The sequence below is a fragment of the Podarcis pityusensis genome, assembly GCF_964106645.2.
Source record: "Podarcis pityusensis genome assembly, chromosome: 2".
NCBI lineage: Eukaryota > Metazoa > Chordata > Lepidosauria > Squamata > Lacertidae > Podarcis > Podarcis pityusensis.
Window position 1 is genome coordinate 101,147,099 of NC_138029.1, and position 25,816 is coordinate 101,172,914.

Genomic DNA, 25,816 nt, shown 5'->3' on the forward strand with positions numbered 1-25,816 from the left:
TTTAGGTTTTCCCCTCAGTGTCAAATAAGTGGGGTCAAATAACTGTTGTTTATTTTTTATAATACATGGAAGATGGATCTCCCTCGGGATGTTCTGGACTCTCCTTCCTTGGAAGTTTCTAAGCAGAGGGTGGATGGCCATCTGTCGTGGATGCTTTAGCTGAGATTCCTACATTGCAGGGAGTTGCACTAGAATAGGCTTCCTCAAACTTGGCCCTCCAGGTGTTTTGAGACTACAGTTCCTATCACCCCTGACCACTGGTCCTGCTAGCTAGGGATCATGGGAGTTGCAGGCCAAAAACATCTGGAGGGCCGAGGTTGAGGAAGCCTGCACTAGAAAGTTGGCCCTTGGAGTCCCTTCCAGTGCCATCATTCTATGTGTTTTTCTGCTTCAACAATATTTCCTTACGGGCAGAATCCGAGACCAGGGAGAAGAGTCGGTGGAAGAAGATTGGAAAAAGTTTAAAGACTATTTACAGAAATGTTGCAAAATTAATGAATGTTAGAATGATGTTGGATAGAAACTAAGTGGTTTTTAGCTGTAATGTTATAAGGGAATATGAAAAAATGGATTATTAATAGGTAAAAATTTAATGTCACAATATTTTATGATTAAAGACTAGGATATACAAAGAGGGGAGGGATTTGCTGAACTAACAAACTGAACTGGAATACAAAAAAGGGAGGCGTGAGGAGGTCCGGGAAATAAGCAAATGAAAGATAAGTAATGGAAAGAATGAATTGTTTTTAACCATTTTTATTTTGTATTTTTCTTTTTTCTTTTTTTCTTTTGTAATATTTTGAAAATCTTAATAAATATCTTATAAAAAAACAACAACAACAATATTTCCTTACGTTCCTATCATTTTATGTAATTGTATTTTGTATAAATTATAAAAATTATAAATGAAACACGGTCTGTTTACAAACAAACATTTAAATAGCTACCTTTCTACTGGTAGGATGGGGGGGCATGGGAGTAGCCAGAATTTTTGTTAGGGAGGGCAGAACCTCAAATTTTTATTGATTTGTATTTTTACTTATTGGGGGAGGAGAAACTGCCCTCTCTTGGCTACGCCCATGGGGGGCACAAGAAGGAAACAAGGTCGGAAGGGGGCCATGGTTGGGAAAAGTTTGGGAAACACTGATGTAATGTATTCCAGATGGGATTAATCTTGAAGTTTGCTGCCTTCTGATTTAGCAACATCTTTCACTTTTCTTTGAAGAAAGATCCCATCTGGAGTGTTGCCAGTGCATGATGTTCTGTATTAGCTTCCAGTAGCCTTCTAGATATAATTATAAAGATGCTGGTTTAGACTTACAAAGCCACAAATTGCTTGACCCCTGCAGGACTACCTCTCTCCATGTGTTCCATTGCGCTCTCTCTCTCTCTCTCTCAAAATCCTCTTTCATTAGCTTACATTGTGCAACAAATCTGTGAGTTCCATTGGGTGAGGTAGGGAGCATGCCTTGCTCAAGGTAATTAAAGTAGATTAATAGTTGAAGAGGCATTTGAGCTTGAGTTCCCTACATTCATACCATTTCCTAGCTTCATCAAGGCAACTATGTAGTACTCAAGTGTACAGCGTATCAGCAGTTAGGAGAAATAGCTTTTCATAAAATGGTTTAAGCCAAATGGATGATTAGGGTTTTTGGTAGTTATCTTTTGCTTTGCATTCTCAGAGGTGTTCAGTCCACCTGCACCTAAAAGCATCATCATCATCATTATTTTTTAAGCATTTGACAAGGTTAGCATGCAAATTTATTACTCTCAATGAATAAGAATATTCTTATATTCCACTACCAAGAAGGCCCTCTGCCTGGTTCCTTGTAACCTCACAGTGAGGGAAACACCAGAAGGCCCTGGATTCTGGACCACAATGTCCAGGCTGGATGATTAGTATAGAGACGCTCCTTCAGGTATACAGAGCCAAGACTGACCTAGAATTGTTATTTTCCCTTTGACAAAAAAATAACTAAGCATTAACATTTTAATTCCTGGGGGGGGGGGGGGGTCAGGGAATATGTGCACACATATATTTACTGTATTTGTCGCCTAGTTTTGTAGACTGCCCTTCATCACTTATTATAGTGATCTCAGATTGGTTTCCAGAATGTCCTGAAACAAACAACAGTTACAAAATATACAACCTGATAAAACAGTGACTGAAACTAATTAAGAAATATAAGTGCCTTGGCTTTCACCCTTGGGCACAATACTTGAGACTCTTGGCTCCAGGAAACCCAAAAGCTTTATTCCATAAGTCAGCACAGAGTCTCAGCATTAGCTCAGAATACAAGATGTACTGCTCAAAGATCCATTTGCAAAGTTCTAAGATGCAGAGCTAGGGTGGATTAAACCACAGAGCCTAGGACTTGCCGATTGGAAGGTCAGTGGTTCGAATCCCCGCGACGGGGTGAGCTCCTGTTGCTTGGTCCCTGCTCCTGCCAACCAGTTCGAAAGCACTTCAGAGTGCAAGTAGATAAATAGGTACCGCTCCGGCGGGAAGGTAAACAGCGTTTCTGTGCGCTGCTCTGGTTCGCCAGAAGCGGCTTAGTCATGCTGGTCACATGACCCGGAAGCTGTACGCTGGCTCCCTCTGCCAGTAAAGTGAGATGAGCGCCGCAACCCCAGAGTCGGTCACGACTGGACCTAATGGTCAGGGGTCCCTTTACCTTTAAGATGCAGAGCTAGGCATGAGTTTAAGTGCTTCTGCCATGTTGGTGTGGCTGCTGGGGCTGTTTGTGACAGTGCAGACAATCATAATGGGCCCAATTCTCTTGACGTTCCCTTCTCCTCCAGTTCACCAGGCTCTGCCAATCGGCCAACTGCCTCTTCAGCTACCCTGAGAAACTTTGGAGGTGGGATAGGACTCAACCAACTCCTCTTGCTAGAATGTCTGACCATGGCAGGCTGGAAATAGATAACCTTCTCTATCGTTTTTGTATGATTCTATGTTTTATATGCTGTGGCTTCTGGGTGGCTTCATTTTTCAGTAGAATTTTGTCCTGCAGCCTTGAATGCCATTTGGCATCGTGGCGGCATATAAATCTTTAAACCAATTAAATCGTAGAATCTGTCCATAACCTTCAGTTGGAGATGATTCAAACTGCTACTGGAAAGTAGTTTATTGCAATGACAGGATTGAACGGAGGCTTCAGACAGGAAAACTGCTGCTCAACCTATATAGGCTTAGGGCTTCAGTTCTTGCAATCTGACCATCCACTGTTTTGAGTTCATTATGGTTCTGGAACATAGAATCATAGAATAGCAGACCTGGAAGGGACCACGAGGGCCATCTAGTCCAACTCCCTGCAATGCAGGGATATTTTGCTGAACAGAGGCCCTGAGATTAAGAGTCTTATGCTCTCATGCTCTACCAACTGAGTTCCTCTCATTTGCTTGTGAGGAGGGGCTTGTCAGCTAGGGAATTTACAGTGGCAGTGCAGCGTTAGTAGCAAGTTGTTCTGTTATGAGAAGACCCAGGTGTCTTCTGCCCATAGCCACATAGGAGCCACTCTTCTGTAATGTTATTCTGCGCTGCTGGGAGCAGTATGTGAATGGTGGAATCATGTGAGTCTTTCCTAAACAATGGAAAGGCCCAAGCAGTGTGCCACAGCCACATATTTACGTCTTTTACTGAAAACCCACAGTGGGAAAGGATGTCATCAACAGATAGTTCAGTTGATAGCTCAGATAGCTCAGACTCAACAGATAGCTCAGACTCTTAACCTCAGGGTCATGGGTTTGAGCCCCACGTTGGACAAAAAGATTCCTGCATTGCAGGAGGTTGGACTAGATCAAGGTTTCCCAAACTTAGGGTTCTTGGACTACATTTCCCATCATCCCTGACCATTGGTCCTGCTACCTAGGGATGATGGGAATTGTAGTCCCCCCCCAAAAAAAAACAGCTGGAGACCTAACTCTGGGAAACCCTGGACTAGAAAATCCTTGTGGTCCCTTTCAACTCTACAATTCTATGAAAGGTAGCTCCCATGTGGCTGTGACGGGGGTGGGGGGGTGGAAGGGCACCCCGTTCCATTTAATGCAAAGCAAATGTACTTATTTTCACTGGAAAATTCTTGGAGCACGTACAGTGAAACTGGAATGGGGGTGGCGGTGGGATTTGCAAAGGTATCTTAAATCCTGTGGGAGTTTGCATTAGTGGAACAATTTCATTTCAGCTTAATTATTTCGCGTGCCTGGAGAATGAATTTGCTGGGCCCTTGTGGGACTCTTGGAAGTGTAAAAATAGATGAGTATGTGACAAAGAGAAGTGTTGCTTAATTGTTCCCCCTCCCTCCTTTTTTGGGAGGGGATTGACTGATCCCATGCCCTGCTAGGAGCTCATTAGTGGGAATTCAACAGGACTAATAAAAATGTCTCTTTCGCAAATCCCAGAACAGTGATTAGTCCTGGAAGTCTCTAATGGAGTTCTGTTCCTATAGAAAAACTTAGAAGATCCTTGATTTTTTTTTAATTAAGTGTTTCAAATTCATATTTTTAACTACAGCACATTAAGTCCCTGCTGGTCTATGACCAAAATAACTAATGAGTACATTTATTGATGTATATGATTATGAACATAGAAGAAGAAGCTATATGTGATTTATATCCTGCATAAATTGTGTGTGCTGATACTGCACAATTTCGCCTTTGACTATTTCACCTACTTGTACAAACATCTCATGACAGTGTAATATATTTGACTTAAAAGAAGCCTATACATTCTTCTTGGTCACCAGAAAAACTGAGATGCAATTGCAGCTTAGATATTGGGGACTATTAAATCAAGAAACCCATTGCTTGGTTAGGATACCGTTAATATGTGCGGACTGCTATTAGTTTATCAGACTGGTGTTGGAAACGACTTGTTAGGAAGCGTAGCCAATTCTTCAGCTTGTAATCTTTCAAACTTTCACTAGAAATGTTACTATTTCAACCCACTGGGTAGATTTGGTCATAATGGGTGGTATTCAGCTAAGTTTAGACACACTGAAATTAATGAACATGACTAAACTAGGGTCATTGATTTCAGTAGGTCTCCCTGAATAGAACTTAGCGGTTTAGTGTACACCTAAGTGTACACCTTTGCCTTTCCTCTTTCATTTGTGTCCTGGTTTTGGTGCTTTGTTCTTGGTTCATTTACACCAGAGTTTTGTCTCAAATGGGGAGCTCTGGCTTAATGTCTGCTCATCTAGGACAGTGTTTCCCAACCTTGCATCTCAGGCAGTTTTTGGACTACAGTTCATATCATCCCTGACCACTGGTCCTGCTAACCTGGGATGATGGGAGTTGTAGTCCAAAAACAGCTGGAGATCCAAGGTTGGGAAGCACTCATCTAGGATTTGAAACCCAGAGGCTTGTTTGAGTTACAGCAGTGGATGTTTAGACTTTACCCACACCTAGTTGCTGTGGAGGTTGCAAATGCTAGTTTATTTGAGTATTTCCCAACTAAAGACCAGGCAGCTCTGCTATGCTAATCTTCGCGGTTCAGCCTTCCTTTTTACCCAAGCCTTGGGCTGTGTAGAAGAAGAAATGCTCTCCCTTTTAAAATATTTTTCCCCATCATCATTTTGTCTATGTCATTTTTCTCCCGGTGCAGAAAATATATGTGCTATTGCCAGGAGAGAGGGTGATAATCCCTTTAGCACCAGCAGGAAGGAAGAGGGGTTGTAAAGCCAGGGAGATTTCATGTTTGCAGCAAGTTATTTTTGGTAATTAGCCATTTACAGAAAACGCACATGAAAGCAGCGTACCATAATTCAGAGGAACTGCAGATTGCAAGTCTAATGTTAGCTAGAGCTGGCAATGTTAATCCCTTCTCTGCTCAACTTGTGATTTCTTTCTTTTTCTTGCAGGAAGTCGTCTGAACAAAGATCTGAGACATTATCTCAACCAGAGGTTTCAGAAAGGATCTCCAGATCACGAGCTGCAACAGACTATTAGAGATAACCTTTATCGCCACGCTGTGCCTTGTAAGTCACTAACTATTCATCTAGTGAATTTAGTATAATAAAACTAAAGACAAACAAACCCTTTGGTACTAACTTTTTGATGACAGCCAATGGGGCTGCTGTGTGGAGACCTGGGGTTTTTTGGTTTAATTTTCTTACTAGGAGGAGATGCTTGCTTCTGGTGGTGGTTGAGAAAATGCTGGATTTGCTTTGTCACCAGTTGCACAGAGTGCTTGGATGGAGAAGGTTAAGAAATTAAGGAGCAACAGCCTAGTGGTTAATGCACATGGTTTGCCTATAGGAGGTCCCAAATTAAATCCCTGACATCACCTGTATAAAAGATCAAGTTGCAGGTGGTGAGAAGGACCTTTGCGTTAAACCATGGAAGGCTACTGATGACAGTGGGCTAGATGGAACAATTACCTGGCAGCTTCAAATGTTCCATGGTGAATGTGGATCAATGAAGAGAGCTTCATAAGTTCCTGTTAACAATATGAAAAACCTTGGTTTTGACCTAAAAGCTGCCTTTGACTCAAAAGCCGCCTTTCACCCCAAACCAACAATTTGGTTACTTTCTCCCCCAGTATTCTTGGATATCTGTGGAGGGCCCTTCAGTTTGAACCAAAATAAATAAATAAATGTATAAAGGCAGGATCACTGCCCTGCAAATTGGAAGCTTCTCAATACTTAATCCTGACTCTTTTGCAAAGTGTTGTATCGCCTTTCTCTTGACAGGCCAGCTTTTACGGAGTTGGTGTTAAACTTTAGTCCATCTTCCTGACGTTTCCTTACCTGCTAATGTTCATGTTTTATGTGATCTTTCACACAGCTTAAAAGCCACTTCTGGGAGTGTTGCAGAATCTAGCATAGGTTTAGTGCTCATCACTGTTTTAATTGTTTCCAGAAAAAGACAAATCCGTTTGCGACCTCGTCAACTCAGAAAAATGCAGGAGTTTTGTGTTGTAACTTTCCCACGGTTTTCATGATCTGTCGCTCATGTGACACAGTTTGGGGTGGTATCCTGGCATACAGTTCTTTCCTGCCCTTTAAAATTCAGCGTGATGTGGTAGTACAGTGGTATCTTGGGTTACGAACTTAATTTGTTCCGGAGGTCCGTTCTTAACCCGAAACCGTTCTTACCCTGAGGTGCGTTTTCGCTAATGGGGCCTGCCGCTGCGCTGCCGGCGTGCGATTTCTGTTCTCATCCTGGGGCAAAGTTTGTAACCTGAGGTACCACTTCCGGGTTAGCAGAGTTTGTAACCCGAAGTGTTTGTAACCCGAGGTGTTTGTAACCCGATGTACCACTGTATATTGATTTTAAAGGGACCGTTCCATAATGCAACAGGTACTGCAATGTAGAAGGAATGTTATAACAAAAAAAAACCCCTGTTACAATAAAGCCCCACACCTGAATGCAGCCATATTACTTGCACAAGCAGAATGACATATCTTCCCACAATGCAAGTTGCTCACCCTTTCCTCCCCTCACATGCCTCTGTACCCACCAAATCTGCTCCAGAGGGAGCCCCCAGAGTACCGTATTTTTCCATGTATAACACGCCCCCTATTTTGGGGGACTCCAAATTAAGAAAATGGGGGGATTGCTCAGACTTGTTCAGCTTTTTTGGGCGGGGGGGGGGGATTGCCCAGGGTTGTTGAGCTTTTTGGGGGAGGGATTGCCGAAAATCTCTCACCCACACACCTCGTCAAAGCAACCAATCATCGGTCCGCTCGTCGCCGGCAGCCACCAATCGCCCGCCCAATTGCCGCAGTGACAGCCAATCGACACCATCCCTTGACGCAGCCACCAATCTCCCACCCAATCACCACTGACAATCTCCTGCTTGCCGCACCAACCAATCCCCAGTCCACCCTATGCACTATCCGTGTATAAAACAGCCCCCAATTTTTCACATTATTTTATAATTCAAAAACCTCGTCTTATACACAGGAAAGTACGGTATATTTTGGGGAGCACATCAAAGAGGGGAGGCAGAAAAAGGAGCAGAATTCCATTGCATGAACAGAAGCACTCCACTCATGCAATTACTTTCGTAGCATACAACCCAATTAATTTTTTAAAAACTTGTTACATGTTTCAGGCTTTTATATGAATTGGGTATTTTTATCGTATTCTAAATGTGTTACTTTCCTTACGCCTTTTTAAAGGCAACATGGGCTACACATTTTTTTACCAAAACAAGACGCTGAATTGTTTTCATGTGGTCAGCTGTACTTAGTGTCAGATTTTGAGGGTCTGAAGAACTTTTGCTTTAGGGAGCCGTGTGCCCCTTGAACCCCCTGTAACTGCAGCTTGTTGCAGCCGACTTTCTTGCTGCATCATCTTCCTCTTCTTTACAGTTCCAGTTTCAGAAACGACGAATAAAGCAAAACGAGCCTAAGTTCTGTTGGAGCATTTTTCTGCGTTGCCAAGGTTACGTTTTGAAACGCTCTCGACTTGAATCTTTTCTCTGATTTATTGGACTTGACTGTGAGCTAAACTACTTTGCTTGCTTTTTAATCTCACCCAAGGCCTTGATTATAGAATTGGGTGTGTATTTGGGGGGGGGGGGGAGGGGGTGTTTAGCAGGGAGATGTTGTTTTTTTTAATATACATTTTGCAATTCTATTTTTAATGAAAGGAAAGGGAGTGGTGACACTGCGAATGGGAGACAATTCTCTTCTTGCATTAAAATGAACATCTATATTCATGCCTCGCAATTATATAACCGACAGACAAACCTAGAAGGGGGAGTCGGTTGTTATGCAATACTTACCTTTGTAGAGCAGTTAGCTGAATAGCATTCTCTCTCCTCCTCCTCCCCCTCCGCCCTGGCGGTTTTTCTGCAAAGGAGCTTTCCTATGGGCTTTGGATGTGATAAAAATGTACAGGCTTGAAACTGAATGAAGCTACTGTATGTATGGCTGTTTGGTACTTGGAAGTGGTGAAGTGGGGGAGGGCAAGGGGAGGGAGGAGATTTTTCCAGGGCTGAAGATTAATCTGGCTGCTGCATACTAATATTTTTTTATTCCTCGATGCACGTGATGAGAAAATCCAGTGCTCTGGGCCAATCTCTGTTGCTAATGGATTATGAAGTCTTGTATTTTGAAAATGGAATTCCCTGCTGATTATGTGGTAAACATGTTAAAGGCTCACAAGGTCACTCAAACTGAGCATGCCTTGACTGCCTGCTGATCCTTATTGCTGCAACCAGAGGACTATGCTGAACGGACGACTAATAGCCCAAAATGCGTAAAATGGGTCCTTTCCTCTACGTCCACCCCCCCCCCCAGTCATTTGAAATCCTCAAAATTCGGCTCTAAGTAGTGCAGTTGCATGTTACATTGCAAAACCAAACTAAGTCACAAATCAATAAAATCACATGTGTAGCAGGGGAGAAGGGCTGGCTGACCACCACAGAAATGCTCGTGGAACAATAGCCGTTTTCAAAATGTGCAGCTCACGGCATTGATCAACAACCCCCGCTGCCTTTTTCTGAATTAGGAAGGAGCCGCCATACTTAAGAAAAACAGCCACGGCCAAAACTGAGCAGCCACAGGCAGCTTTACAGTTCTTGCAGTGATCAATTGGCTTTCTTTAGCTGTGGTAGAGGAACAGTCTAATAGCCGGCCTAGCTTGATATATTCCAGCCTTTAAAAACTGCTCCCAGAACTTACAAAGAAAAATGCAGCAAAATCAACTAGTTCTTTTTTTTAAATGCAGCTGAGTTGCATCTCTACATCTGGGGAAATGACTTAAAAGCATATGTTACTGTGTTTAAATCAAGTGTGAAAAATGGCAAAGGAAAGACAAATGGGCACTTTCTGAAACAAGACGATACCACACCAGCCTATCTGCAGTTAAGCCCCAAATGAGGTGTCGTTTTGTTGCTAAGGTGTAGAAGAGCTTATACAGTGGTACCTTGGGTTAAGAACTTAATTCGTTCTGGAGGTCCGTTCTTAACCTGAAACTGTTCTTAACCTGAGACACCACTTTAGCTAATGGGGCCTACCGCTGCTGCCGCACAGCCACCACACAATTTCTGTTCTTATCCTGAAGCAAATTTCTTAACCCGAGGTACTATTTCTGGGTTAGCGGAGTCTGTAACCTGAAGCGCCTGTAACCTGAAGCGCCTGTAACCCGAGGTACCACTGTAGATTCACCTGTGTTGCCATTTTGCAATCTGACTGAGGGCACGAAACAGAAGGCCCTTTTAGTACAGATTCTCTCACGCAGGACTTCCGGGGTGGCGCCATCGGTAATGGCGGACTCCCTCTGATCCGGAGGGACTGGCTCCACGGAAAACGGGTCTGTTCCGCTACGGCGAAGTGGGGACCCTTCAAAAATCACAGGTGGAGGAAGCCTGTGACCATGGGACTCGGCAGGCACCTTTTGCGCCCCCCCAATCCGTAAAGGAACCCAACTACGGGCTCCGGAGCGAAGAGGGGCTAGTGGCGCGGTGCTGAGAGTCAACTGTTTCTTCCGTGGAGCGAAGCCGCACAGCCGTTGCCGGAGAGCGCTACCTTTTTCCTGGGACAATTTGGCTACAAAAACAACTACCCGTGAGCAGATCAAATTTGGACAATTGGACTTTAAACAACGTGAGTAGAAGGGAAAATTGGATTAGGAAATTCTCCTTAATTTGGCACTGAAGCGGGAAGGTCTAAACAGGAAGTCAGCCTTCCGTTTCTTGTAGATAGATTAAAGCAAAGACATGGCAAACTAGAGTTCAGAAAATCGTTTGTAAAGGATCAACTTTCACCATTTAAAACTACTGAACCCCCTTCGGAAGCAGGAAAAGAGGGGGGATTTTTTTCGGATGGTTTAAACTTGCAGGAGAGAGTGTAAAGAAAAGTAATTTTCCACCGTCTTGAACCTGGGAGCGGGATGTCAGGACAGACGTTTTTGGGAAGTTCATTGACTATAGATAAATGTTTTTGACAGATAGTTAAAAGAAGAGAAACATAGTGATTCCATTGTTCTCTTTCGCATCTTAAGGGAACAAATACTGACAAAATATCTGAAAAAGGAAACTTGGTTGTTAGATCTGTTGTTAAAAAAAAGAAAAAGAAAAGAGATTGATACAAATAGAAGTTCTTCCCCTAGAGGGAGCTTGTGAAACTGTTATTAAACTTGAACTGGGGAGCTTCGCAGCTGCAAACAGATTAAGATCGTGGGAACAGACTTCTGACCTTGCATAACAATGTACTCAGAGGCTCTGGTGCGTGCTTTCTGTAAGACAAGTGCTTTATTGGAACAGTTACATGAGAAGACGGATTTGATGACTGTGGCGATTAGAAATTTTGGACAGGTAGTGGGTATCTATATAGAACCCACCCAGGAATCAACTCAGGAGTGTGCTCTGACAGATCAGATGAGGGAGGAGATTGTTGTTGGACCTCGGGTGGCAGAGATGGAGGGAGCTGTGGCCCAGCAGGAACATGAGTTGTTGGATTTGACAAATGAACTTGGAAAAAGCCAGATTTGGAGAGATAGAGTTTTGTTGGGCTTGGAGATGGGGGGCTGGATAGACCCCCCTATGCAGGGATGTCTTGACTTTTCAAGTCTGGCAATGGGCCGTGAGGAGTTTCGGGTTGTGGGGGTCCTCAACTTTGGAGGGACTTTGAAACATGCTTTTAAATACCATATGGAGTTCAGTGTGGATTATGGAAAAGGGGCTGATCTGTCGAGAAGAGACAAAAATACTGTCATGTTGGAGTTTCCACGAGTGAAAGGACCAGGAGACAAAGTAAACTACAGGTATAAATATGAAGAAGATCTGCGAAAGGGACATGGAAGAGACTTAAGGGCCTCGGATATAAGGTTACCAGGTTAATGAACTAGATGGATGGGACAGAAAGGGCTGACAAAACCCGGGACCAGGAGGAAGAGATGTTGGATGAAGATTGGAAGAAAGTTTTTTAAAAAATTTTTATTTAGGATTGTTTTGTAAAATTTATTAGAGTATTAGAAAAATGTTGGAACGAAACTATTTGGCTTTAGCAGAAATGTTAAAAAGAACTATGCAAGAATATGTTATGGTTATGAGAAATTGGTATAAATAAGATTTAAGTTTTAAGTTCTAGGGTCTTTTATAGTAAAATAAGGTTAAAATAGATTAAGGTAATTTAATGACAGAATATTATGAAAAATGGGAAGGATTTGCTGTTATAATTAATAACTGGAATACAAAAAAGGGAGGTGTGAGGAGGTTGATGAAATAAGGCAATGACAGTTAAGGATTTGGGAATATTGGATCTGTTTTTAAATGTTTGTGGTTTACTTTTGTTTTTTGGATTTTGATGTGTTTTGTCTTTGTTTCTTTTATTTTTACTGATTTGTATTGTTTGACTGCTGTTTGCTTTTCCCTTGTTTTTTTTTCTGTCTCTTTGTTTTTTCTGTAACTTTAAAATGCTTAATAAATATCATTTAAAAAAAAAAACAGATTCTCTCACGCAGGTGCTGCTAGATTTTCATTATATTGGTTTTATTAGATTTGTGTACTCGATTTTTGACTACAATGAGTGAGAAATTATCCAAAGGAGTGAAAATGGTGAGAGGTGGTACTTAGGGTGATATAAATGTAGGGGAAATAGAAAAGGTTAAAAACAGAGGGATTCTAGTGGAAAGTCGAAAACAGAAGTAAAGAGAACTGCAGTGGAGTGGAAGAGTGAACTTAGTGTGCAATGGATAGATAAATATAGATACAGTGGTACCTCGGGTTACAGATGCTTCAGGTTACAGACTCCGCTAACCCAGAAATAATACCTCGGGTTAAGAACTTTGCTTCAGGATGAGAACAGAAATCGTGTGGCAGTGGTGCAGTGGCAACAGGAGGCCCCATTAGCTAAAGTGGTACCTCAGGTTAAGAACAGTTTCTGATTAAGGATGGACCTCCAGAACGAATTAAGTTCTTAACCTGAGGTACCACTGTAAAAGCCTTACTGGAGAAGTGTCTGTAGGATCAGACTGCAACTAGGCCAGTGGTGAGTCTATTAATTATTTGAGACTATTCAGATTTCCAGTATGCATATTCTATGCAGATAGATTCATCTGCTTTCCAAGTGGTGTCGTGTGCAGTGAAATCCAACATGGTGGTTCCCATAGGAAGGCTGTATGCTCAGATGAACTCTGGGTACCATTATAATCTATGTCGTTGGTAGCATCTTAAAAAGCAGAGACATCACCTTGCCAACAAAGGTCCGTATAGTTAAAGCTATGGTTTTCCCAGTAGTGATGTATGGAAGTGAGAGCTGGACCATAAAGAAGACTGATCGCCAAAGAATTGATGCTTTTGAATTACGGTGCTGGAGGAGACTCTTGAGAGTCCCATGGACTGCAAGAAGTTCAAACCTATCCATTCTTAAGGAAATCAGCCCTGAGTGCTCACTGGAAGGACAGATCCTGAAGCTGAGACTCCAATACTTTGGCCACCTCATGAGAAGAGAAGACTTCCTGGAAAAGACCCTGATGTTGGGAAAGATGGAGGGCACAAAGAGAAGGGGATGGCAGAGGACAAGATGGTTGGACAGTGTTCTCGAAGCTACCAGCATGAGTTTGACCAAACTGTGGGAGGCAGTGGAAGACAGGAGTGGCTGCTGTGCTCTGGTCCATGGGGTCACGAAGAGTCAGACACGACTGAACGACTAAACAACAACAAAGTTTCCCTAAAATGCTTGCTGCAATTCTATCAATTTGTGCTGCAGTGCTGAGCTAAAACTGGTTCATAAGTTCAAAATGTGAACTACTTTCTTTCTTTTTTGAAAATAAGAATCTTTATAAGTTTTATATCCTGTTGGTTTCACCCAACTATTTTTTTTTGCCTTTAGCAGCCACCCACATTATATTTTTCAGCCTAGCAAACCATTTCAGGTTTAATTTTTTGTTATGTTTTGGGGGAGGGGGAAACCCATCTGCTGACCAGCATCATTGAAGAGCAGCTTCAAAGTGGCCAGAGATTAAGAGAATACAACAAAAATCAGAGCGAACACTTCCCTGAAGTTCATCTCGAAAGTTTTTCTTTATCACTTGCCAGGCAGCGTTCCAGTAAGTAGTGTGGGAAGATGGCTGATGGTTTTAGATGCCTTTGTTTCTTTATTAATTCCCAGTGCTCTTCAGTTTGCTCCCATAATTACGACATGCAAAGGGCTTCCAAAGGGCTTTGTCCTCATTGTGAGGAATCTGCAGTGGGTATTCAAGTGGTCCTAAAAGGTATTGAGACTTGAAAGCCGGTGGCCAAGAGGGAAGAAATTGCAGCTTAATGCTGAGTTATTAGTGCTCTTTACAATCTCAGACATAAGAAAGATATGCATCTCAAATGTAATATTCCGTCAGCAGAAAACAGTGGCATGCTCTCTTGATTGAATTCTAAGCACCCAGAGGGAGTGGGAGCTTTTCTTTTTCTTTTTTAGCTGTCTCCCAAAGCCTAATCATGGAGTTCCATCAAGGGAACATGGAATGGATTAAAGCAGGGGTAGGCAACCTAAGACCCATGGGCTGGATGCGGCCCAATCGCCTTCTCAATCCGGCCCACGGTCAGCATGTTTTTACATGAGTAGAATGTGTCTTTTTATTTAAAATGCATCTCTGGGTTATTTGTGGGGCATAGGAATTTGTTCATTTTTTCCTTCAAAATATAGTCCAGCCCACCACATGGTCTGTGGGATGGTGGACTGGCCCACGGCTGAAAAAGGTTGCTGGGTTAAAGCTTCATATAGCCATCTTAGGGAAAAGTTTTTTTATGAGATGGAGCTCAGGAGCAGTTTAGAAGTAAAAGAAAGTATGATAGCTTAGCAAAGATCAGCAGCTGGTGATGGACCCTTTTATGCAGTTGGTTTCCAGTGTTGTCATGCTGTTTGCCTTCCAAAAACTTATAACTCTCCCTCCACAAACACCTACCTCTGCATCTTCTCCCGTAGCTTATGTTAGCTTGGATACAGCCATACCTTGGAATTCAAATGCCTTGTGAGTCAAATGTTTTGGCTCCTGAACGCCGCAAACCCGGAAGTGAGTGTTCCGGTTTGCAAACGTTCTTTGGAACCCGAACGTCCAATGCGGGTTCCGCAGGTTCCTACAGCCAATCGAAAGCCGCACCTTAGTTTCTGAACGTTTTGGAAATCAAACGGACTTCCAGAACGGATTCCATTTGACATCCAAGGTACGACTGTAATGTATTTCCATAGTTCCATACTTAGTTCGTTGGCATAGTTAGCCCCATTGATCTCATTGGAACCCGATGTCACATCAAAATACTTAGAGCTGAACTTTAGTCAATGTATCCAAACAGGATTTGGGTGGGAGGGTGGTTTCTGCACACCACATCCAAAACCCAGTGTTAGGTTATAATATTGCCTAATGAATGTCAGCTTGCTCATGTACTTTCTCCATTTGTTTTAATACTGCCTCCCAGTTTCTCACAGTTTAATAATGTGGTCAGCACGCTATTAAAGTTTTCTCCATTGTCATATGGTTAGGAATTTACGAGCTGTTCCAGATTGAAAGAAAGTACTTCAGTTGCTTGATTCCTTAAGTTTTATGGCTGAACTGAACATTAGTTGCCCTGGTTCAAGAGAATATTGCGAGTGTGTATGAAAGAGAGAGAGGGAGAGAGAGGTCCAGCTGCTAAAAATCAATTAGCACATAAAGCAAATATTTTCGGTTCTGCTTCTGTTAAAGGTGAAAATAAATCTCTCTGCTTAAGTCATAACACTCTGGAAATATCCATAATCAAAGACTTGTCCTCCTTGAATAATTACGGCCTTGAGTTATGAAGTCAAGATTGCTGGGAAGTTGCCAGAGCAGATTTGTTTAAGAATGGAGAGGAGGAGGGAGGGGGGGTTCCTCCTCTGATAGCCTTTTAAGAATTGCAATGTCCCGCGATGCACTTAATTAGTGATTTAAGAAGAGACACATCTGTTTCAGCGAGAATCGTGAAAATTATTATTATTTGAGTGGGAATGCATAATAAATGGCCCTTGAAGGGCTAATGCATCTTGAAAATGAGACGTATATTGTAAAATGATCAGGTAGATATTGGCCTGGTTTGCATGCAGATCTAAACTGTTCTGTAGCCTCCGTGCTTGGGTGTCCCTCTGCCCCTGCTCTGGCACAGCAAAAAGAAGCTTTTTGCGTTCGGTAAACCATGGTTACAGATATGTCTGAATCCTGACAAAGGCCTTATTTGCACGATACAGTAAGACAAACTAATGCTTACCAGGACCGCATAGGCTCTCAGAAAGGAGGTCGAAAACCAGGCCAAGCAGTGGTCAGCGCCAGTGCTCCCCCCCCCAAAAAAATAGGTGCCGGTACTCACCATTAGGGACGCGGGTGGCGCTGTGGGTTAAACCACAGAGCCTAGGACTTGCCGATCAGAAGGTTGGTGGTTCGAATCCCCGCAATGGGATGAGCTCCCTTTGCTCGGTCCCTGCTCCTGCCAACCTAGCAGTTCGAAAGCATGTCAAAGTGCAAGTAGATAAATAGGTACCACTCCCGCGGGCAGGTAAACGGCGTTTCCATGTGCTGCTCTGGTTCGCCAGAAGAGGCTTAGTCATGCTGGCCACATGACCTGGAAGCTGTACACCAGCTCCCTCGGCCAGTAAAGCGAGATGATCACTGCAACCCCAGAGTCGTCCGTGACTGGACCTAATGGTCAGGGGTCCCTTTACCTTTTACTCACCATTAAGTTGTTACAGTACATGTTAACATTGCATCTGAATGCAGCCGCTAGAGACATGCATAAATTACTTTGCATCACAGGCCGCAGATATTGAGCTCGCTCAACCTTGTAAATAAGCTGACAAAAGGAAGTCACCTGCAAATTTATTTACTAGTCTGCTGCGGACTAGCAGAGGAGGGCCCGCTGCATTTCTGCACTTGGTGCAGAGGAGAGGGATTCTGTGCTCTCGCAGCCCATTTGGTTCCTATGCCTTGCAGAGAGGAGGGACAGAGTGCTCCATTCATAGAGTGCAAGAAATTTTGCAGCCATAGGTGATTCCTTCCTTCACCACTGCTGCCCCTTCTTACCTCTACCACGGGCTCTGACTGTCCTCAACCTGCCCACTTACCCATTGACTCCTGCTAACACAATGAAAACACTGTGCCTCAGCTGCTCCGCTCTGCTCAACTTCACTCTGAGAAAGGGATTGGGGAGGCTTAGGTGTGGCCGGTACTGCGGCTACATTAGCAAAACAGTTAACAAATAAACAGGTGGGCAGGGAGAGAGGAAGAGCGAGAGCAGGGCAGAAGAAGGGGGCCAGGTATGATTCTAAAGAACCATATGGAAGCCTTGGTGGCTCGATAGGTTTGTGGGCTGGTCAGATGAGATGAGCTAGTTAAGAGGGGTCGGGTCACTAATTTCTCGCTGCCCTTGCTGCCTAAGGAAATTGCATCATTTGCCTCTTGATAATGTTAGCTTTGGCCCTCCTCCCCCAGGAACCCACTTAGCCTCTTGCATAGAATCCCAGATGTTTCCCTGCATGCGGTTCCTTGTTGCCTATGGCTACCAGGTGAGTGCTTCAGTACAAGGATGAGCTCAGCCATAATCCAGGAGCTCGGAGAATGCGAAAAGAACGCCGTTGGCAAACTACATCTCTTATTAACTCTCTTTAGAGGAGTTTGGTTTGTTTCAGCAGCCATGCATGGTGACTTTGATGGGTGTGTGTACACAGCCGTATGCCAGAATAGTTGGTGGCATTAGTTGTTCATTAAAATTATATCCCTGCCCTCTTCCCAGAGGAGCCCAGGGTGGCAAACTGTGTTAAAATAATAATAAAAATAAAAACGCATTGAAAACAATTCCAATGCAGATGTAGACTGCGAAAGATCTCAAATTCAAAGAATTGTTGAAAGAGGAAACTGTAACCTTGGCGGCACATGTCTGTTATTCAAGAGGAAGGGATTCCAAAGGGTAGATGCTGCAGCCACTAAAGGCTCTCAACGAGACCCATAGCCCAACGTTCAAGAAGGCGGTTTCTGCATGTGCTGTAGAGGGAAGGGAGGGGTGGATGGGGCTGGTCAACATGGGAAGGCTGCTATTCTAGGAAAAGGGAAGCTCTTATCCTAAACCTCTGCTACCTTGTGGCTATACTCATTTGTGAGAAAGGCTTTGGGAGTATTCAATGATATGGTGATTTATTGCACAGCCCTAGTGCTAGATTGTATGGTCCCATCCCAGAGTTTCCAGAATTTGATTTCCACTTCTGAATGAATAATTTTTTCTGAAAGCACTCACATATGTCGCTTAATATGCCATTACTTACCAGTCAGTGACTCAGCTGAATGGAGGAACATTCTGCGTGAAGAATACTGTATATGGGATCATATTAGGAAACGGTTTAAAATATTTTTGGGCTGCGTTTTTGTACTCTTACTTTGTAAGTGATGCTGAGACATTTGTGTAAAAGGAGGAATAAGTTTAAACAAGCAAGCAAAACATAAATAAAGAAGGCTATTTGTGCTGTCTGGTCTTTAATTGGTATCTCTCTAGCAAGTCATCGCTCAAATGCCGCAGCATCAGGTAATAAATATGCATGTGTGAATCCTCGCAGAGAGAGGCTTTCTTTCTGCTGCAGGTTCTTCTGCTTGGCGTGCAAGCTCATTTGCTCCTGTGCTTTCCTTGGTGGTTTTGTGTCAAAATCCAGTCCTCTCCACACCCGCAGGAGAAAGAACCCAAGGTGACTGTTAAATATTATCCAGGAGAATGTAAAGTGAGAAGAGAAGGCGAAATACTGACCCTTTAATCTGAAGCGAACCATCTGTGTTTGATTTCCACATCTTGCTGAGTTTTCAGCTAATGTGAATTCACAGTTTGTTTCTCCATTTGGTGCTCCCACATGCTAAGCAAATTGGTTCCAATATGTGCTGATGAAACTCAAGAGAGGTCTGATTGCAGAAGTTATCTTCTGCCTGAGAACATTCGTGTTTCTAGCTTGCCATAAACTTCTTGTTGGTTGGCGATCTGTTGGGAATACCTTTCTCCTTGACTTAACTGCGTGAAGTGAAACTGTAGAGGTCTAAGGTGGAGAACATGAGAACAATTTGCTTACATGTGCTTACGCATCTCCTAAGTTGTCTATGCTGCTGCTGCTGATATTATTATTAATTTATTTCCAGGTTTTCCCCAGCAGACCGAGTTCTTAAAAAAATATCGCAGTGTCCACCTGAAGTATGCTGAGTTGCGTTTTCCCTACTCTTATCAGCTCCCAAGTCTAAGCCCCAGACTCTGTAGCCCTACATTTATAAAGAGAGAGAGTCACTAAATCCTGGTCCTGTTATGAGGTGACATCCATTCCTGAACACGTACTTTTCTAGCTATACCATTCATGTGCCAAACCCACACACTAATGGCACTTAGGGCTGCTTTTTCCAAATATAGCTGCCATATGGAACAGCTGCCATGCAAAGGACGTTTAAAGTGTCTGTGACATGACTCCTTTTTTTGTGTGAGAAGCAGCCCTTAAATAGTATTCTCCCTAGCTGCTCCTCCAGAGACATTCCAGAGCCTGTGTTAGCTTTTGGAACTGTTTCAAGGCTCTTTCTACTTGAACTGGCATTATGTGATAAGAGTTTCTTTCATTCCTGTTGCACCATTGCGTGTGACATGTAAAGCTCCCTGCTGGGCCTGGTGAATTTTGCAGACAGCCAGGCACCTTTTGGAGGGCATGTATGTCGTACTTGGCTGCCAAGCTATAGGGCAGAGCAACTTCTAAGGAAGAGCATGTGCTGCCTCTCATAGGACTTTGGGCCAGTGAGAACCTGCATATGCTTTTGGAGTTGGACAGTCTTCTCTGGCCTATAGCTTGAAAGTCAAGAACAACAAACATGGAGGTGGATTGGCACCCTTAGGAACGTCCTAAGGAACGCCCACCCTGTGGAATGCCCTCCCATCAGATGTCAAGGAGATGAGTAACTACATAACTTTTAGAAGACATCTGAAGGCAGCCCTGTATAGGGAAACCTTTTAGGGTTTAGTGTTTTCATATACAGTCAAACCTCGTTTTGTGGACGGGATTGTTCTGGAGGCCCGTCCGCAAGCCGAAAATTACACATGTCGAAGTGCCGTGTCTGCACACACGCGTGGCGCGATTTAGCGCTTCTGCGCATGCGCAAACGGCGAACCCAGAAGTACCCGTTCCAGTACTTCTGTGTTTGCCGCGGACGTTTGCCGAAGCAGAGGCGGCTGCAGAACGAGGTTTGTATGTGAAAGCCGCCCAGAGTGGCTGGGGCAAACCAAATAATAATAATAATAATAATAATAATAATAATAATAGAAATATTATTATTATATTATTAAGGGAAGTCAGGAATTCCAGGCAAATGGTCACATGAAGTGGGCCCATCTCTCCAAGACTTGGAAGCTGATAGGGAGGCATTTAAAACAGGAGAACTGGGAACTTTCCAGGAGAGCCAGATTAAGAAAGTCTGCAGATGAATGTCAGCAGCACCACTTTCGCTAATAATGTGGGTACAAAGTATGCCTTGATTTCCCAAGAGGCTTAGTAAATGAGCCCACAACTAGGCACAGGCAAGTGTGACTCAAACATCAGAAAAGGCAAACCTATAGGGGTCAGATCGGATGAATAAACGAAGCTACCTTAAATTGAGTCAAGCAGTTGGTCCGTGCAACTAGGGTGTCTTTCCTGTCACTTGATCTTTTAGTAGGGCATGTCAGGGATTGAACATGGAAACTTCTACATTCAAATCACGTATTTTACTCATTGAGCTATGGTTACTTTCATGATAAATACAAGCCAACACCCAATTCTCACGGGATGCTAAGAAATGTTGGGAAGCAGGTAGGACCCTCATAGTGGATCCCATATGGTTGGCAGAAGAGGACATGATCTTGCTACAAATTGTCTGTAACCAGGAAAATCAAAGCAATGTTCCAGGGATAGGCAATTCAAGACGTGAAGGTCTTTTTTTTTTTTTTTTTTTAAATCATATTTATTAAAGTTTCCAAAAATATAAAAATACAAAGAAAAAAGAAAAAGAAAAAAAAGATATTTAAAACCTTACTTTCATTGCCTATTTTCTGGGACTCCCCCCCCCCCGACTGTATTCCCCTTTCCTTAATTTGGTTCTACAAGCTCTCACTCCCAATTTGAAGCTTAATTTGTTTAACCCACTATCCAAATTGAATTATACAAATCTTACACCGTCCCACATCATTAACAAGAAAAGAAAAAAGATTTTCCCCAAGATCCACCCCAGTTCCTTCCACGAATTCCCTTTTTTTTAAACACGTCCAATCAAAATAAAATGACATGCGTAAGTTATATAAAAAAATAGAAAATAAGAGATATAAAAAAAATTCAAAAGATTGTTACACAGCCTTTGGATTCCAAATCTCCCCCCCCCCTTCCCCGGTTTGAATTCCCCATGTCCATCAGTCTATACATTATCAGCCTGGAAGTCTCAATTCATGGCCAAATTTCTCCCCAATTCCATCTTGCCGGTTTTCTTTTAATTTATTAATTTTAATGATATTTAACTTCAAGTGTCCAATCTAACAAAGGCCTTTAATTTCCTTGATCTTTACCACTCCTCCCATTGTTCTTTCCGTGTCGTAGTCAGTCCTTTGTTCTTCTTATTCCTCACTTTCTCAGGTTTCTTGTCCTGTTCAGCTGCTAAAACTTTCTAATTCAGAAATCTGGTATCTCTACAGAGGTTTGTTATTCAGGAACAAAAACTTACGTCCAGTCCCTTCCTTTCTTCAATAGAAAATTCTATTGTCTCCTTTAATGTAAATACCTCTGTAGACAAAATACTATTTCAGTTTTGCAGCTTTCCCAGAAGATAACAAGTCCTGTGCAAATCCCGGAGTATTTTTCCACTTACGACCGTTCTTGTAATGTCCCGATACCCCTCTAGGGGGATTATAATAACTTTGTATCCTCTGATCCAAAAGTCAAATTGTTGTTCCTTATTTTCCGACAGTTTGTATCCATATTATAACAAATTGTAACAAAATTAACCAGCAAAGTCCTCGTAACAAAGTCCTCTTTATATTCTCCAGCTTTGACAGCTACTTTGACAGCTGTCAAAGTCTCCGTCTCTCTTCACCAGGCTCCACGAATCGCCCCGGTTCCCAGGGGGGGGGTTGCATTTTCCTTCTCACCCTCCACTCTTCTCCTCCAGCACAGTTCTTATAATTTCCCATCGTGGAATTAATGATTTTTATCAGAAATATACTTCCCTTTGGACCTTGGTTACTCAGTCCTTGTTTTGGAATGCTTACAGTAAGGGGGGGGGATTGACTTCCTTTTTAAATCGCCCCCGCTCGTGCCAAATCCAAAATTTTGAACCCGGTTTCCCAGTTACTCACGGGTTGTTGTTAATAGTCCAAATTTTCAATGGAAGAAGTCAGCGCTCTCCGTCGAATGGCATGCGGCTGCGCTCGGCAGGGGAAGCAGTGGACTCAAAGCACCACGCCGCTCCCCGGCACCCGATCCGAAGCCTTTAAAAAGGCTCCTTCACGAGTCGGGAGGGCGCTAATGGTGCAAGCCGAGTCACCCATGTCCACGGACTCTGTGCCCGTGGTTTTTAAGGGTCCCCGCGTCGCCGGCGCGGTAGGACCCAGCCCCTGCCGAGCAGACTCCCTCCGGAGCTCGGAGGGAGTCCGCCATTCGGCGATGGCGCCAACCCGGAAGTCCTCCAAGACGTGAAGGTCTTGAGTGCAGGCTTCTGTATGAGCTTGTGCCCACTGCTCTGTATCCTTCCCAAATCTCTACAACAGATTTAGGGGAACTTAGGGCAGGGGAGGAGTAAGTTCTATTGTAAAAGCGGAAATATTTACACGGATGGAGCACGTTAGTTGGCTAACCCCTGTTAATTCAAGCCCACATTTCACTGAACCATGCTCTACTTGAAAAAATAAAATCTTTACCTGGTTCTTTTTGCTGTGGTAATGGTATTTACATGCACTTTAGAGTTTTGTAAGCCACCTTGAGGGCAATGTGCTATGAAAGGTGGCTTGAAAAACACACACTCAAGTTTAAAGAAAGAGAGGATCATAGCTATTGCTGATGTACATGTAAGCAAATTTCAGGAGAAAGGCAAAACAGTCGTCTTGAGCATAACCCTTGACCAGCCTGATATAGATGGTGGCGTCGGTGGCGTCCCCCACCTCCACCCAGCTTGTTATCCCTACTACTGACTGTAGTTAGGGTGCCAGCAACATCAGTGGAAAATGGTGCCATCTTGGATGCCTGGGAATACTTCAGACCAGCAGTAGGCCAAGGGTCATGCATGTAGTTGCAAGCATCTCTGGACTTGTGGAAGCAAGGTTGTTGGAAGAACTAGGCACAAAATTAATTAAGTATGTGTCTAGAAGGGACATGGGTGGCGCTGTGGTCTAAACCACAGAGCCTAGGGCTTGCCGATCAGAAGGTCGGCAGTTCGAATCCCCACGATGGGGTGAGCTCCCGTTGTTCAGTCCCAGCTCCTGCCAACCTAGCAGTTCGAAAGCACATCAAAGTGCAAGTAGATAAATAGGTACCGCTCCGGCAGGAAGGTTAACAGCGTTTCCGTGCACTGCTCTGGTTCGCCAGAAGCGGCTTAGTCATGTTGGCCGCCTGACCAACTGTACGCCGGCTCCCTTGGCCAGTAAAGCGAGATGAGCACCACAACCCCAGAGTCGTCTGCGACTGGACCTAACAGTCAGGAGTCCCTTTACCTTTACCTATGTGTCTAGAGGAGAACGAAGCATTTCAAGACTGTCAGTCTGAAGATACAGTGGTGCCCCGCAAGACGAATGCCTCGCAAGACGGAAAACCCGCTAGACGAAAGGGTTTTCCGTTTTTGAGTTGCTTCGCAGGACGAATTTCCCTATGGGCTTGCTTCGCAAGACAAAAATGTCTTGCAAGCCTTGAGATTTTTTTTTCGCTTTTCGCCCCCTTTATCTAATCTGCTAAGCCTTTAATAGCCTTTAATAGCCTTTTAGCAGCTAATCCGCTAAGCCTTTAAGCCTTTAATAGCCGCTAAACCGCTAATAGCGCTAATCCGTTAAGCCGCTAATAGGGTTGCTTCGCAAGACGAAAAAACCGCTAGACGAAGACTCTGGCGGAACGGATTAATTTCGTCTTGCGAGGCACCACTGTACAAGAAAGTTCAAATGAATAGTTTGACATGGGGGGAGGGGAAGGGCGCCTGTGCTTTTTTTGCTAAACCTTTCTAGTACAGTGGTACCTCTGGATGCGAATGGGATCCATTCTGGAGCCCCGTTCACATCCTGAGTAGAACGCAACCCGTGTCTGTGCGTCTGCACATGCGAGGATTGCGATTCGCCTCTCCTGTATATGCACTTGACATCATTTTGAGCGTCTGTGCATGTGCGAGCGGCAAAACCCAGAAGTAACGCATTCTGTTACTTCCAGGTCGCCGTGGAGCGTAACCTGAAAACGCTCAACCTGAAGCGACTTTAACCCGAGGTATGACTGTAATGTCCAAAAGTGCCCCTGCCCTCTTGTAGTGATATTTCGGGTATTGCTGTAAAAGCAGGCGAAAATTGCCTGCCCTTTCAGCCTGAGGGCAATGCTGATTTTTGGATTTCTGCACCTCAGTTCTAAGGGCTGCTACCCACCTAGTAATTCTCCAGCTCCTGCAGCCAGTCCAGTTAATCAGCCTTTGAACTAGGATTGATTTCCCTCCTCATTTTGATCCCCACTCCTCCATTAAAAAACACTGAACTGATTGTAGAGTAACGGATGGAGATCACCCCAGAGTCACACACCTGCTTGACTCTTCATGAATCACAACAATAATTAGATAACCTTGCAACCTGTCTTCATCATCAGCAACACCATCAATATTTAACGTCGCGCACATGCCTAAGTTTCAGTATATGTCCTTCTGGGAAACGAGATTTTGAGAGAGGAGCAAAATGTCTATGAAGGAAAAAACCGAGAGAAAAAAGAATGCCTGGTTTTGGCCTAAAAATAAATCCGGGGAAGGGGGTGGGAGGGAGAGAAACCGAACTGCTGCATTTGCTACAGACACATGCATACATATATATTCATTCTCTAGTTCTGTTGCCTTGCAAACGAGGGCAGTACCATTTCAACACTTCCCTGGGCGTCCTCCCAGACAAAGGCAGAGAGAAAATTAAAAGGGAGATGCGGAGAGGGGGCGAAGGGGGGCCTAAAAACCCCTCCGTAGGTATTTCACATTTCAACACACACAGGTGCTTTTTAATCCCCCCTGGCCTACAGCACCGACACCTCAAGGAATAGAAGGAATTGTGATGTAATGCTCTTTTTTCCCCTCACACTCCCGGCTTTAAACACAGATGGAAGTTGTTGTCATGTGTTAGAAATGTCACCAGTAATATAAAAGGCAGGCTCCTTCTTTTCCCCTTTTCTGTGCTGTCAGCTGCCGCCACCAGCTTATTCTGTCTCTCTCCCCCGCCCCACCTTCCTCCAAAACCCTCTCTTCTTTTTTTCTGTCATGTGGCAAAAGCTGTGATGCATGTAAGCATCGACCACCCCCACCTGACCCCCTCCCACTTCTGAGTCTTGCTTTTCCTGCCTTCCTACCTTCTTCCTTTCCTTCCTTTTTTATTTTAAAAAAATAAATCCCCCCTTTTTTACTGCAGTACTGTTGAGGATCCTTACATGCACAGGAGAAAATATCTCACAAAGGAAGGATTAATCTGGTAGCGGCGCTTGAATTTCGAAGGACCCAGGCAAGTCAGAATGCTGGTGTGTGTGTGTGTGTGTGTGTGTGTGTGTGTGTGTGTGTTTGTGTGTACATGTTCTGGGTGTGGAATGCTCTCTCTCTGTGTGTGATGCCCAAGCAAGAGATGCTTAATAGCAGCAAGTGGTGGCGGTGGCGGTATTTTTACTGAGCCAAAAGCCCAGGT

The 25,816-nt window shown here is 43.7% G+C and overlaps 1 protein-coding gene across 13 annotated transcripts in view; it reads left to right on the plus strand.

Moving 5' to 3' along the window:
• Window positions 1-25,816, plus strand: part of MAGI1 (membrane associated guanylate kinase, WW and PDZ domain containing 1) — a 480,056-nt gene that overhangs the window by 237,866 nt on the left and 216,374 nt on the right. For all 13 annotated transcript variants that reach the window (XM_080995595.1, XM_080995596.1, XM_080995599.1 and 10 more), the window contains exon 2: window positions 5,862-5,978. In XM_080995595.1, coding sequence (XP_080851721.1) covers window positions 5,862-5,978 — 117 coding nt within the window. The remainder of the gene's footprint in view (window positions 1-5,861; window positions 5,979-25,816) is intronic.